The 16,150-nt window shown below is 37.2% G+C and overlaps 1 protein-coding gene across 1 annotated transcript in view; it reads left to right on the forward strand.

The window, feature by feature from the left end:
- The first annotated feature begins 1,398 nt into the window (after positions 1-1,398).
- fhdc1 (FH2 domain containing 1) overlaps positions 1,399-16,150 on the forward strand; it is a 29,566-nt gene continuing 14,814 nt past the window's right edge. Inside the window, exons 1-2 of the mRNA XM_079850210.1 lie at positions 1,399-1,516; positions 14,384-15,271. Coding sequence (XP_079706336.1) covers positions 14,834-15,271 — 438 coding nt within the window. The 5' untranslated portion in view covers positions 1,399-1,516; positions 14,384-14,833. The remainder of the gene's footprint in view (positions 1,517-14,383; positions 15,272-16,150) is intronic.

Consider the following 16,150-nt stretch of genomic DNA (forward strand, 5'->3'; position numbering starts at 1 on the left):
GTATAAAGAATTTTGCTGTGTGCTTTTTTGAGGATTTGTTGATAAATAATGGACTGGGTGTTTAAGGGCAAAAAAGACTGAAGTACTGAATGTTGAATTATGGGAGACAATAAAATTCTTAATTCTTATGTATAATTCTCTTTTTTTATTCACATTTATTAAATACTTTCAGTGATAATGTAGGCTTTTTACCATATTTACACCTGACACCCTTTCTGGTTATGAATTAAAGCATTATTTGACTTGTAACATTGTTTCAGTTCACAGGATACATTATGACATTATTTATCATGAAGTCAAGACTGCATTCTGCCTACAGAGGGCACTGTTGTCTTTCTTACTAGTTGACCTAGCGTTTTCATTGACTTTCTGCTAGCATTACAGAATAACTCAGCCCCCATTTGTCCAAGACACTATTCAAAGGCCCTCCTATCAAAGCTGCTTTGCAGGCTACCTGTAGCATTTTTGTTTAAAAAAAAAAAAAAAAGAATAGAAGAATTTCTAGCATGTGAAACAAGATTGTTCATTTTAAAGGGATAGTTCACCCAAAAATGAAAATGCTGTCCTCATTTACTCACCCTCACGTTGTTCCAAACCTGTATGACTTTCTTTCTTCTGCTGAACACAAAAGAATATATTTTGAAGAAAGTCGGTAACCAAACGACGGATGGACCCCATTGACTTCCATAGTAGGAAAAAAAAACTGTTTAATTACCATTATTCTTTAAAATATCTTCTTTTGTGTTCAGCAGAAGAAAGGAAATCATACAGGTTTGGAACAACATGAGGGTGAATAAATGATGACAGCATTTTCATTTTTGGGTGAACTATCGACTGGGGCTCCCCTGTAAGTTTGCCAGCCCCTTAGTGGGCCCTGGTCGAGAACCACTGGAATAACTGTTTCTATATAAAACTCGTTTAGTCGTTAATGATGGATCATGATGATGCTGTGAATGGGGAGATTGATTTTAAGTGAGGGAAATGGTGCTTGACAATGTGTCAGTCACATTCCTCCTGCCACTGGATTTGAAAAAATATATTTGTGCTCACAGCTTTTTATAATATTTAATACATTTTCAGGTAGTTCTAAAGTTACCCTCAACTTACTGTTTGTATCTAAATAATTGGCCCGTCATCTCCATGGTTGCCGAATATAGACCAGATTATGTTTAATAAACAGCCAGCGACGATGTATGTCAATATTAATAATTGTGTCTGAGCAGTAGGCTAATGTTACACGCGTCACCAGCGACTGACATACGTCACACTCGACCAAAAGACTCACCTGAACCAGTCTCAGCGAGAGCGCGCTGCTCATGCGCGGTCTCGCGGCACACACCACAAGCGCATGCGCAGTGTGTCCGCAAGCTGTAATACACTGCAGTTTGGAGAGCGTCGCTGCAGCGCTGGACGCGCAGAATGCCGGTGATACCGACACACACTCACCTACCCTCGGATACACGCACCTGCCGCAACAGGAAAAAAACTAGTACATCTTTTCCTTTAACTGTACAAGGTAAGTTTTTTTAACGCAGTTTAATGTGCATGTTTAGATCCGAAAATTTCATCTTGCTTTATAGCCTACTCTTTTGCTGCTGAATGATTTGTTTCTTCTAGCGATGTCCTGTAGATATGCGTATGCCATTCATTCATAGACCGACTGAACGGGTTTATTCTGAAAAGCATAACTTTAATAGGCTACCCTACTCGTGATTCTTGCATGAACGCACAGGTAGGCTAAATATAGGCTATTTCTGCTCTTTTGACACAATAATAGTAATTGTAATATTCTCATTTGAAATATAGCTCAAATGAGCTATATATATATATATATATATATATATATAGCCTATAGGCTAGGCTATTACTGTGTCATAGCCTAAAGCAGGAATATTTGTCTAATGTGCTACCATGCGAGGTCACGAGGAGAATATTAAAGTTATACTTATATTATGCTATGTGTAGGCTATAATAAATGCTACGAGTAGTGTAGACTGACAGCTGTATTCATTTATTGATTCTGCAATTTCGTCCGTAATTCTCCCTGTCTTCCCCTTTGGGTTTAATCGATCCATCCTGTGTTTCCGTCTCATTAACACTCAGGTTTTATTCTGTAGCCTTTACTGTGGTCGCTGTCACGCCATAGGACGCGCATCACTAAAGATCACAGTATTTCTGGTGTAACCTCACTGCTCCCATGAGTCAGTCACCTCTCTCATGTTGTTCAGACTTTAATAAGAAAAGTCTACCACGGTTCCTGCTCAAAAGCCTCCAGTGCCTCCTTTATTTAACCCTATTGTGCCTGGAACATGGTCTGTAAACATTACATCATCTGAAATCTGTCATAGTCACACAGTATAAATGTGTAGGCTACTGACAGTAGAACTGTACGTACAAATAAATAAATGTGAAGTTTTCTGCTTGCTGATCAGCTTTTCTTATGCCCCGCAGAGACCCTTTGGGCTGTTTCTAGTGCTTTTGTGCTGCTTTGTCACCGGTTGTGATGTGCTTTATTGTAATCCTCTGAAGCCAGCTTCTTTAGTGACCCATCCCATTTCTCATGGTGAGATGAATTGAGACAATCCATTCAGGAGTTCTGGAACAAAGCTTAGGAAAAAGTTTTCCCTCAGGGTGAGGTCAACGGGGAGGGTGGTTGTCTGTTGTCACATTGCCACGGTAACACACCCTAAAGTAGTGGAACTCAATTGGTGGAAGCCCCCCTAAAGTAGTACTGACTTGATTGATTACCGTGGTAACACATGATTGCGAATTTGTGGATTGTTTTGGGTTCTGACGGTGTAGCTATTTCATGTTTTTGGTAAATTGCTTGTACAAGGAATATCAGAGTGGATATTTGAAAACAATAGCATTCAAAATTTTAGTAAGTTTTAGTAAGTGTGGCTTGCTTAGTCGGGGACACCTAATATTCAACAAAATTATTGATCAGCATGCATTGACACCATTGTATGAGAACTGAACTGAGCTGGACGATGACATCACTGTTTTCTCCAAAGCGGCTGTATGACACTATTTTCTTCTAGATCTTCTACAGCCAAAACAAACTTTGATGCATTATTTTCCTGTCATCACTGTCAAGCGTCTTTGAAACAATCTGTATTGTAAAAGCGCTTAATAAATAAAGCACTTGACTTGAGTTAAACAAAGACATATTAAAGATCTATTTTCTATTCACAGACAGAACACCGAAATACAGCATCTGAACAGGAAACAACATGTACCTGTCTTGCAGTGTAATTTTAGTATTATTTGATTTTAATCTTAAAGGAGAACTCCGGTCAATTTTAACATTCAACATTTTTTTGTAAATTTGGAGTGCTGTCAGTACAGAGAACAACGACAAAAATCGGTGTTGCCTACACCGTGTTATCCTCTTTTTAAAATTTGCACCCTGTTGACTTCAATGGGGCAAGTTTTAAAGTTTTAGAGTTCTCCACTGTTGCTTAGCTACCTATGATCACGCGCGTGAACCCGACAATTGATTACTATGGACTTCGACCGAAAAACAGTAAATAAATACAGGTATGTGCGCTGGCCGAATTAACTTTTTTATTCATATCTTTCACATCTACTGCAGTCAGATTCACCGTGTTCACTCTGAAGGAATCACTCACATTGGCTGTGCACTTGTAATGACACATCAAGGATGTTAAGAGGCTAAAAGCAGGTTTAAAACTTGCCCCATTGAAGTCAACAGGGTGCAAATATTAAAAAGAGGATAACACGATGTAGGCAACACCGATTTTTGTCGTTGTTCTCTGTACTGACAGCACTCCAAATTTACAAAAAAATGAGCTCAATGTTAAAATTGACCGGAGTTCTCCTTTAATAATGTTATTTTTTTTGTTTGTTTTAAACATTCCTATTTAGCTGCAATGTATTTTTTATTTCAGTTTGAGAAGTTTAGTATACTTGTTAAACTTATTTTATTTCAATTAGTTACCAAGTTTAAGTTTAAGTTGTCATCTAATATTTATATTTTATTTTATTTCAGCTTAATTTAAATAAAAAAAAATGTTTTTATTAGTTTTAGCTTTTAGTTACCATTAACAACACTGCCGTCATGACAGTTCCAGTTGCTGTTTTTACTTAATCTGTCTCAACACTTCTAATGGTCTCTAAAGGGACTCTATTCAGCAGCAAGCATATAGCTCTTTCATTTGCACACACGTAAACATCAGGTGTTTGGACTTCAGTTTCCCCTCCCACCTGCTGTCACCATGGCAACCAAAGGGCATACTGTCGTCCCACTGGCTGATTCACTTCCTTGTATAAAATGGCTTGAAAAACATCAGAAATCTAGTATTACCTATTTAGTTCTATTGCTCTATTAAATAGCTAAATGCGATTATGCTACATAGATGTATTAGGATTGTTTTGGTATTCTGAGAGGTTTGATTTACACCCGTGTGCTCTCTTTGTATGAGCCCATTTATATTTTATTGCGGTCATTTCACTGTCTACTATTACTAGCTGTTCCTATGGTTTCTAAATCATTTAGTTGAGCTTGTAGTGGCTGTGGGAGACAGAAAATATTGTCTGTTTGTGGTCAAAGGCCAAGTCAGACCAAGTGTGTGACTGTAATATGAGCAATGCGTGCGCTTTGCTAGTCCTCTCTAGTAATCGAATTGTGTCCATTTTAGCACGTGTGAGTGTATGTGAGAGATTACATACTAAACACTCATTCAGTTCACATTAAAGTGAAGCATGTGAAGCATTAGCATTTTGCCCAATACCAGTCAATATGCAGCATCTGTGATTGACAGCAAGGACCATTAACATTAGTGCAGACTCCAGTCGGTGCACTTTTAAAGTCCTTGTCCCATGCAGACAGGATGATCTTCAGGGCTCAAACAGCTTTAAAAAGAACCTATAGACAAATTCTGGGTTTCCCAGAAACTTAAAGGGCACATTAAAAACCCCTTCTCATATCGCATTTGTTCTGATGGATGCTTCAGATTCATGCAGTGTGTGATGTACAGAAATTGTCACACTTTGTTAATTAGATCATCTTGGAACTTTGCTTCTTTGAGCTCTTTGAATTCTTGAAGCAAGCTCTTAGATTTCCCTGAGTTCTGTCTGGTTACTTGTTAGGTGGTCTTTGTTGCTGCTTTATTTACCTTCTCTAATGGCCATTTGCGATCAATAGAGATCACTAGGCTTTGAGAGGCAAGCTTTCTCATGCTGGATGCTTACCACCTCCCAGCAGCACTGTTTCAATTAAAATATCAGCTTTTACATTTACGCAATTATATGTCGATTTATAATATAATTACACAGATGTTTTAGGGAATTTTATTTGTTTATTTATTTTCTCCTAAAGTTCTCTTGAATGTATCCAGATGCGTTTCATGTCTGATTCCCTCTTCTTTTTTATCTAATCTCTTCATTATAATATCTTCCTTTCAATCTGTATTTGGGTTAAGCTTCACCCCTCCCCCCAGCCGTGGTTAAATTTGATTAGCAGAAGATTCGTCATTGCCACCAGAATGGAGAGATCATGGTGCTATGCTATTACACATTTTTATATAAAAAAAAAAACATTTAATTTGTTACATTGTACATTAATATTTTCACCTATACAGAATTCGATCAAGAGAGGTTTATAATCAAAGATACACTGCATCTTGAGCTAAAAAATGATGGTACTACCAGTGTTTATGTGGTTCTGTGGATAGTAGAAACGATCCTGCAAAAAAACTCCATAGCACATATCTATCTTTTTCTCACTTCTTGTGTCCCACATTGTGAATGAATGCAGGAGGATGTGTAAATATCGAAGCACTTTGATGCTGCCAAACCAGCCTGTTCACAAACAGACCAACACCTCACATATAAAATAGGGCCAATTCTGTTGTGACCTCATTAAAAGAGTCATATCAGGGCAAAACAACAAGGATATTTTCAACTAGATGTTTTTAATGTGACAGAAATACGGATACAAATATAGAATTGAAATATATAATGCAAATATGAAATATTTATGTTTTTCATTAAATGTTAAGTTACTTTACAAAACATTGCTATGTTTTTCATTTACAATATAACCTGCAAATTAAGCAGCTATATAACTATAGGCTACTAAGTACATAAAAGCTATATTTATTTAAAAAAAAAAATACAGTGAAAAAAAAAGATTGACTTATTGATGTTTTCTAAATTAATTGCTATTTCATCAATCCTCAACTATGTCAACCAGTTATAACATTTAGGGTGTGTTCACATTCGGCAGGTTTGGTTTGATTAAAACGAACCCTGGTGTGATTGCTCTGTTAGTGCGGTTATTTTGAATAAGTGTGAACGCTGCCATCCGAACCCTGGTCCGCACCAAACAAGAGGACTGAGAATGCTGAAAAGATGGGTCTCTGTCCACTTCCAAATCAACTCTGGTGCAATTCGACTGAACGCAACACGGACCATAGACATCTAAACGAACCACAAACAGGACGTGATGTCACAAGATGCAACACTAAAAAGGACAGAATGCTCGAGCATCCCTGGTTTATCTCATCGTCACAGTTCAGTACAGCTGTCAGAACCATGTCTCCTTGCAGCAGATCTTCATTTGTGTGTACATCACATGCAAGCACATAATGAGCCCATTTAGCACACAGCATTGTTTTGGATATTTAAGTTCCGTTGAAAATGTGCATCATAAAAGGTGTTTTTTGTTGTCAGTGTGAATGCTATGTGAGCCAGGACTGAATATAATTTTCTTTTTTGGTCCGGACCAAAGGGACCAGGAGAACTGAACTACAAGTGTGAACACCCCCAGGGTGGTGATATTTTTATTAGCACAATTTGCAACAACAATATTCAATTTAATATACAATATTTTTATAGTAGTAGATAAATGTAGGCCAAATGTAGCTATACTGACTGGTACAGTGTTGATTGCTTTGATTGCCTCATGTTTTACACATAGGCTACATAAAAATGCATATTTTACACAATTATAAAATCCTTTGAAATTAGGCTATAACAACCTGAAGATGTAAAGACAGTAATGACTGAGCTTGAAGCAGATTGTATTTTCCTTTTGCAAGGTCTGAAATTTGACAGCTGGTGCAGTAGATGATCAGCCACACTATCACTGTAATACTTACTCAACAAAATAAAGATGGTCTTCATGGATATTTCCTACCCTAAATAATAGAAAATTATTGTATGCATTTGAGAATTAGTGAGTTGTCATAAAATGTCACAACACAAGATTCGCACCTGCTGATGATCACATGTTATGGCTGCTACAGATGATGATTCCCCTATAATTAGCCTTTCTAATCTAAATCATCGGCTTTCAACAGCTTTAAACCATCATCACACTTTGACATTAAATTAATTAAACCTCATGATTTGCATAGCTGATGATGTTATACTGTGGTCAGTATGTCTGGGTCTCAAACAAAACCAGTGGCTTTTATCAATGTTCCTTTTAGACCATTTAGCTTGCCAGTCTTTCCCTTGATTATGAAAGCAGTGTGTGTTTGGACTTTGATACATGGCTGATTTACCGAGAAACACTTGCACCGAAAACACTGAATCCAAAGCACAAGCACCATTAAGACATTAATACTTGAATCTCCTTAAGTATTTCTTAATCGCTGTGTGTTTCCTCAAAGGTTCTTTGTTTTTGGTGCTGTTCATTGCACCCAAATATTCCACTGAAGGTATCAGATCATCGTTGTGTAGGTTGTTGCCTTGGCCCTCATTTACCAGACATACTGGAAATCAATCTACGAGTAGAGCGTTTCAAACTGCGGTATCAATTGAGTCTGGTAACAGGGCAAGACTTTGTCTGAAGAGTTGTGATAGGGTAGAAGACATACCATTTGTCTGTGTTTGTGTGTAGACAGACCCAAGGGCAAACATATCTACTGTTATGCTATCTGAAAATGAATATGAATGCACTTTTGTGCATCTGCTGCCTCTGACGGTCTTTTGAATGATCACTGCCACTAACTACCCTCCAGTATCAGTATCACAGTATCCTTACCTCACTGAAAAAAAAATGTTAGTCTAAAAATGTTGCATGTAATAATATCTAAGTTAATTGATTTTATTCAAGTCAAAAATATTATTTATCATCACCCTATATATACATTAGGTTAAACCAGGGGTCCTAAACTTTTTTTGTCAGCCAAACTCCTTAGATGTAAACTGTTTACTTTAAATAGCCCCTGAGATTTATATTTAATAAGTTTATATTTCAATTATTTAACATGTTCACAGATCTCTGTGTTGTTGATAATAATATAATAATAATGATACATAATAATTAGTAGTAGTAGTGGTAGTTGTAGTAGCATGTTTTAACTCGAAGTTTAGGCTATACTGTAAGAATGAATACAGAAAACTATTGTAAATTACAATTGTATAGAATATACAGAGAATATCTGATCATTGTAATAATTTGACTTTTACATTCAAAATAATAATTATTATTAGCTTTTCATCAACTCACAAACTCCTGTTTGGGAAAACCTGGGTTAAAACTACGTAAATTTAAGGGGTAGATCAGGTAGAGATTGCCCCTTAAGATTTTTACAGTGTTGAACAAAGCCTTTGAACCAGAATAGAATGAGAATTCTTCCTGGGAAATTTGGTTTTCAAATCAAGTTCAAATTTAAGCATATAACCTACGCTCCATTCAGTTTATTAGATGATTCTGTGCTGCCATCTTTTCCAAAAACAAAAGGACTAATCACTAACAAACAAACAATGAGAAATGTTAGGAGATTTTCTCAAAAGGAGGTCAGATTAATTTGCTAGACTGCCAAGCATGTGAACAGATGTCTAATGGTCTGGGTACAGTGTGTTTGCTTATTAACACTGCCCCAATCTTTCTAAATGTGCTCAAATATCCATTAAGTATACTTAAAATTGTCAGCTTTGTGATGAGGTAGATTTTAAATCACAGTACCGGAGTCCTGCTCCCAGTTCTTATTAGAAAGAGGCTTAGCCTCTTTTTAAAAACAGCCTCTCTTTTTATCAGTAAAATTAATGAAGTATTCTGCTGCCCACATCATGTGATGTATCATGGCAGTCTGCATTCTTTATGAATTAAAAAAAAAATACATATATATATATATATATATATATATATATATATATATATATATATATATATATATATATATATATATATATATATATATATATATATATATATATATATATATCAACACAGTAACAAGGACAGGCTTCATTGTTTAAACATAAGCTTAAATAAATTGTATTTGTGACATGATCTGGGAAATCATACCACTCCAAAATGAGGTAAACATTTAGGATTGGCAGCAGGTACAACAATATTAAATTATGTCACATGTTTAAGTTGTGTGAGAGAGGAAAAACATTATAATCACAGTTCAGGAGGAGGCTGATCATTAAAGCCATTAGGATTTAAAACATGGAATCAACAAACGTCATCAAGCAAGCAGGGTTGAGCTTGCATATGGCATATTTAATGAACTCTAGGTATGGGTGCTGATCAATGTTTATACATGAATAAAAGTCTAAATTAAATCTGTTCGTATAAAGCGATCCGCTAGATTCATTTGGATTACTTTTTTGATGTCTTTTTGTACTTTTTGGTGTGTGAAAGCTTTGGCTGATGTGTTGACTTTCAATGCATGGACACGCAAAAATGATGAGAGAATATTATAAATAAATAAAAAACATAATTTCTGTTCAAGATTAGTGGTAGTCTAAACAGCAAGTGAGTGAGGAAATAATGACAGAATTTTTGGGGGGTGCGAACTATCCCTTTGTTCATTCATTTCATGAACAGTGTTGTTTCCTTCATCCACATATGTTATTCTCATGAGTAGCCGATTGGATTTCTTGCGTTCTTTAGATTTGCTAGGCTTTGTGTGTTTGTGTTGAATCATATTATTGTAGTGTCTGATTTATCTTTAAATTATTGATACTTTAATGTACCCTCAAATGGGTTTTCAGCATGTTTGTAAATGTGATGTTGGTTATAATCGTTAAGAGATTTGGTGCGGTGTATCTGGGTGTGTTGCTGTACACTGTCGCTGACATTGCAGCAAAGACACCACTGAGGTGAGGAAGAATGTGTTACAGAGTGTTAACCCTGTATTCTCTTCTCTAGCCAACATAGTACATGTTCATTTAGGATCTGAACAGTGAACACACACATATATATCTATATTTGGTGACACTTTAATTTAGGGTCCAATTCTCACTATTAACCAGTTGCTTATTAGCATGCATAATACTAGGATATTGGCTGTTTTTATTAGTATAAAAAACATATTAATGCATGACCATATTCTATATCTCTTAATCCTTCCCAATACCTAAACTTAACTATCTTACTAACTATTAATAAGCAGTAGGAGTTTATTAAGGCAAATAGTAGTTAATAGTGAGAATTGGACTCTAATCTATTTTATGCTAATCTTATTTTAATTGACTGTATATAAAATAGCTGTAGATATTGAAATAAAGTGCATGTTTTTACTCGGTATAAGTGGTAAAACCATGTTAGAACAGCATACAGCATAACCCTTATGAAGAAGATGCCTTAAAAGGAAAAATACATCTACTTTTACACATGAATTAATTATACAAAGTAGCTGTGGCCTAACTCAGCTGAACCAGCATGGAAACAGAGTCTTCCTGTGACGTCAATTGTCTTTTAATAAGTAAAAACCTAGAGGATCGAATGAGACCCTGTTAACAGGTTGCAGTATGATGAGCTCTGGTTTATAGCACTTGGTGTCTTATTCTCTGTTTCTAGAACATCTTTCACCACAGCTGTACAAACCAATAACAATGGACCATTTTAGGGTTCAGTTGCAATTGACTTTGTTAGTAAAAACTAACATCTTCAGACTTTTGTGTTGTCTACACATCGATCTCAGCATTAAAGTCGGTATGAAACGGAAGTTACGGAAGTCTTTTCTTCCCTATTGTTACATGTATCTGAGTGAAACGGCTTCTCAAACAAGAAAAAAATCCCCATCGCACCAGTAAACACGTCATCAGAGAAGAGAAGAGATGTTGCTGTGAGAGGGAGGGGAAGTTTTTTTAAATATAGATTAAGGGCACATGAATTAAAAAATACTGCAATATTCCATAAGAAAAAAGGATAGTCAATTTTGATTTCATGGTGACTTTAAAGATAGGCTAACTCATAAGTAACGATGCCACTACAACCTGCGTTTTTGCTTTTACCATGAAATCAGACTTTTATAACCTTCAGTTTCTCTGAGATACAGGTTACATAACAGATTCCCAATAAGACTGTTCAGTCTGACAGTCAAAAGTGCTGTGGCATTTTGCCGTGGCCTCTCCCAGCAGACAGCAGTATGTCTCTCCTGACAGTAGGACATAAGACGAAAACCAGTGCCATTTACTTCAGTCTGTTCACTCGATATCTGTGATACAGAGACACCTGCATGACATGACCTGAGCCATATAGTAATCTGATACTGTAATGTGCTGATCAATGTAAGCTCTTGTAAATTATATATCAAAATAATAGATAAGCTGCAATATCTTTTGTTTTTTCAGAGCTTTGGTTGCATTTCTTTGCAAATGTCTGTGTGAAATAGCTGCTTTTTTGTGGATTGGTTGTTGCCTGGTCTCCTTGACAACCTCACTGTACTTTGAAGGCTGTTTGATGTCAGTTGCTTTGCATATTCAAATAACAGATGTGGCTCAAGTGAATCACCAGTATGAAAACTATTGTAATTATGTCATTCACTATTTAATGGCTAAACTTTTACCAATATTTATTATATAAAATATTATACAAATTTATAGTGCAGTTCCTTCCAAATGTAAAATAAAAACAATGTTTAGATCATTTACACCTTGAGCAAAGTTCTTGTTCAGTGTTCGTTATGATTGTGCACACATTTTACTTACATTTTTAAAGGTGCATTCAGTATGTCTTTAGCTAGCTAACTCTATCAGTTATTTTTTTAGAATTATTTTTATTTTTTGAAATTACACAGATAATACATCTGTTACGAACTGCTCCGAGACACGAGGGTTAAGATCCAAACGCAGCTTTATTGTGGGTAATCCAGAGGCGTAATCCAGGGTACAGGCAAAAGGTCAAAACACAGGTAGGCAGTCCAAACAAACCAACAAAGAAACAAACAAAACATGCAGGGACCAGAGGCAAAAGAGTAATCCAGGGAACAGGGCAAGAAATCCAAATAAACCAAAAGACAAGAAACCAGGGAAAACGCTCGGAATTGCAGTGTAACACTTAAACAAAACTTCGCGGTGAGTGAATGAATGAACATGGTATAAATAGACTGAGACTAACATGATGATGAGACACAGGTGAATGCAATCAGTGAATGAGGTACAGGTGAATGTGATCAGTGATAAGTGATGATGAGTCCGGGCAGTGAGTTATGGGAAATGTAGTTTGTGAGTGATAATAGTCTTATGTGGAGTGCCCTCTGGTGGCTCTCAAGGGCACTCCAGCTGGTGACCGTTACAACAAGTGAGTTTTAGAGAGCGGTTTACACAATAATTAAAGGGACACTATGCAAGTCTGAGTGTTTTTTCTCTACGAGCTCCCCCTAGTGTCTGGTAGTAAATGCTTTCAAACACTCTGTCGTAAAAACGAACTGTTGTCCCTCCCCCCTTGCCACGAGCAACCCAGCTGATCAGCTGTCAACCTAGCTGAGCAGAGGAACCGGCTATTTCAAAACCAGTTATGTCTACCGAGGCAAGTAAAGCAATACTTTCTTTCCAACTGATGGCGATTTTTTTATTTATTGTGTTGTCATGCATACTAGTATTTTTACCGGGAACGAACGATATGAACGAGGCGAACTACTGCTTTCGTGTTTGTTTGTTTGTTTGTTTTTGGGAGAATGGGCATGAGCATAAAAAATATATATATATCGGAGGCTAATATTTGTCTAAAGTTATATTAGCAAGGTCTATAAGTTCATCTGGTAGAATGATGGTTTACCTTTGCTTGTCTAAGAAAACAGAACGTTTTTTCTAGCTCGATCATGATATGTGCAACATTTTGCGCGTCTGATATTGCCTACTATCAGACGCGTTGACTTATTGACATAAAATAAAAGTGTAAGTTACACAAATAAAACCGACAGAGGAACGGCCAAACAACAACAGAAATCAAACGTGTTTGCTATGATGACAATGCTAACATCAAAGTTATAGTATCTAGCGTACTAGTAAGCCCCTAACAGACAGCGATCATAATAAAAACCTTTACAGACAATAGCAAACATCCTGAGGTCGCAATTACTTGAAATTTAAATATTAAACACAGTTTATTCCAAAGATACTTAACTTACAAGTGCAACAGCAGGATCAGCATCCGTTTTGCAGGCTTTTGTTTCTCTCAGTTCTCACCATTCTGAAAAAGCCGGTCCGATATATTTACTCGAGTCTGACTTCTTGCTCGGTCAGTCTCCCATTTCCTCTTTCGTTGGTCCTCCGACAAAGATTTCCTAGCTTTCTGCTTTTTTTTTTACAGGCTCAGCCTCAGCCATAACTCAATCTATCGTTGCTCTTTGCTTATAGCTAGCCCGCCGGTGCTTGAATAGGGGCGTGTACGTGTGCAGTGCCGTCAAGCAATTCGTTACATCGCGAGACCTGATATCACGCGATACTTCCTGACACCGACCCGCGTCCCAAAGTTGCAAGTGAGTTTTTTCCGCTCTCGGGCACCAGGGGGGTGCGAAACCACCACCATTCAACCCGAAATAAGTAATATAACCATTCCACTGACTCCGAAGCTGTTCAGTTAAGGTTAAAAAGTTACCTAGAGCCCCTTTAATTCCTATATCCTGTCCAACAAAAAAAGAAGCAGCTTGAGTCTTTATTATTGTTTATGACCTGAACCATACTTAAAACACTTGTTCCAGAACTACAGTATTATGAGTCTTCATTTCATGTACACCATTCATATGATGCTTCATAAAAAACATTATTTATTTCTTAATATGTACAACGTTTTAGATTAGCACCAAACTACTGTAAGCCACAAGTTATGTAACTACTGTATAATTAATGTTATGTAAAGGTAATTGTGCCAAATTATTTTGCCATGAGACGTACAAATCCCTTGAAAGTGCCTTGTGTGAGTTTTCATTAGTGAAGATTTGATTCATCTGTCAAGATCATTTTTACACATATCAGGCTGGCCCCAATGCCTTAAGACGAACAATAGCTTTTGGCATTTTCCTACTGGGGCCTTTTCTTGAGTGTACAACCACATCTCTTTTGATGTCTGTTACTTTCTCATTTCCTCTGTTTTTAGGTTCCAAGTTCATTCGCTTGACTGCACCTCAGTAATTTTGATTTTGAATGTGTGTGGGTTTTGTCCTTCCTGCAGATCCAAGGGTTTGACCTCTGACCACACCGCAGTGGGTGAAAGCTTGGAAGTAACATCTTGGCATTATGGGACTATGTAGAAGAAGTGAAGACAAAATATGTGAGAATGTCACGACATTGACCTAAGAAGATTGCGAAACACCATCATGTCAGAGCCATGAGTCAGTCAACAGATTTTTGTAAAACAGTTTTGTTCTTTGCACTAAATCCTAATTAAGAATGAACGCCGCACATATTCTGCTTGAGGAAAAACTCATTATTTACATAGCTGTTAGTTGTTATATTAGCGACTATGAGTGAGAGAGACCTTGGGACTCCAACAGACACCACCTAGAATCAAACAAGGAGGCTGTCCCGATTTATTTGGTGTTTTATAAAAGGGTCTTCTGGAAACGGGGCAAAAATTCCCCTCACAGCCTGCCCCTCCAGGACTGGTGTCATTGCTAATGTAATGCTTGTCATGGCCAGTGTGACTGCTCTGGAGGAGTCGGCAAGCGACTGTACCATACCAATAGTAAATCCACTGCCATTTGAACCTTCTACAACCTCTACAAATGACCCTAGCCATGGACATGACAGCACTTCCTGCCCTTCGGCAGTACCCCCACCACCGCCTCCACCTCCTCCACCACCACCCCAGGCTCCAGGCCAACACGCTTCACGCAAGAAACGACGGGTACGGAGCTTCTTTTGGAAAACCATTCCAGAGGAGAAGGTTAGGGGTAAACCTAATATTTGGACTCTGGCAGTGAGACAGCAGCAGTATCAGATTGACGTAAAGACAGTGGAGGAGCTGTTCGGCCAGCAGGAGGAAGTTCGAACCCAGACAAGCGATGGACAATCTCGTCTTGGGAGATCTAGAGGTTCATTTAAAGAGAGCAAGGATGAGGTAAGGCAACCTGTGTAGAAATTAATCATTGCTTGGAATATCTGCAGTTAAAGCTTGTTAGACAGTGTGATTTTTCTTGTCTCTACACAATATGCATATGTTTTGCGATTCCATGCAGCAGTCGTGAGACTTCCTATTTCAATTAAGTTTATTTTTAAATGTGAATGAATAGCTGGCCTTGTGTTAAGATGGCCCAAGACAATTTTTTTGCCAATACTGCCAGATATCATGCATCAATATGGAAATAACTGCTTAAATACTGAAGCAGGAAACCGATAAATTGGCTAATAGTATAAATATATACACTTTGTGCAATGGAAAAAATAGATGTATTGTAATATTTGGTAAAAGATGTGGTTGCCAAAACTTTACTGTAAAAAGGAAAGTTTTAAAGTCCCCCTGTAGTCAAGGTAATGTGTTTTATGTATCGCTCTCTACAACGTCGTACACATAACAGTAATTGATTAGCCTTTTGCTTGACTACGTTATCCAACAGCTTATAATGTGTTGCTAATGTTACACAAACCACGTTCCCATTCACTATCTCAAAGTCAGGCAGCTGCTTTCTAAAAATCAGTATCCTTACAAACACTTAGAACTAGAACTTTAGTGGAGAAAGGCATATACTTCATTATAACATCATAATATACATCATGCATAATTCACCCGCTATATTGCTAAAAGAACCCAATTTTTCATATCAACAGAAAAATATACCGGGATAACCTGGCTTCTCTTGAGGCTCCTCTGCTTCGCAGCAGTTAATGATATGCTAAAGCCCGCCTGCACGTTGACGTGATTGGTTACAAGGAAGTTTGTGACGCGTTAGGTAGAAACACCAACCATTTCAAACCGTCTTTTTTTCACTGCAGTTTTAAG

The sequence above is a fragment of the Squalius cephalus genome (genome assembly GCF_949319135.1).
Source record: "Squalius cephalus genome assembly, chromosome: 2".
Taxonomy (NCBI): domain Eukaryota; kingdom Metazoa; phylum Chordata; class Actinopteri; order Cypriniformes; family Leuciscidae; genus Squalius; species Squalius cephalus.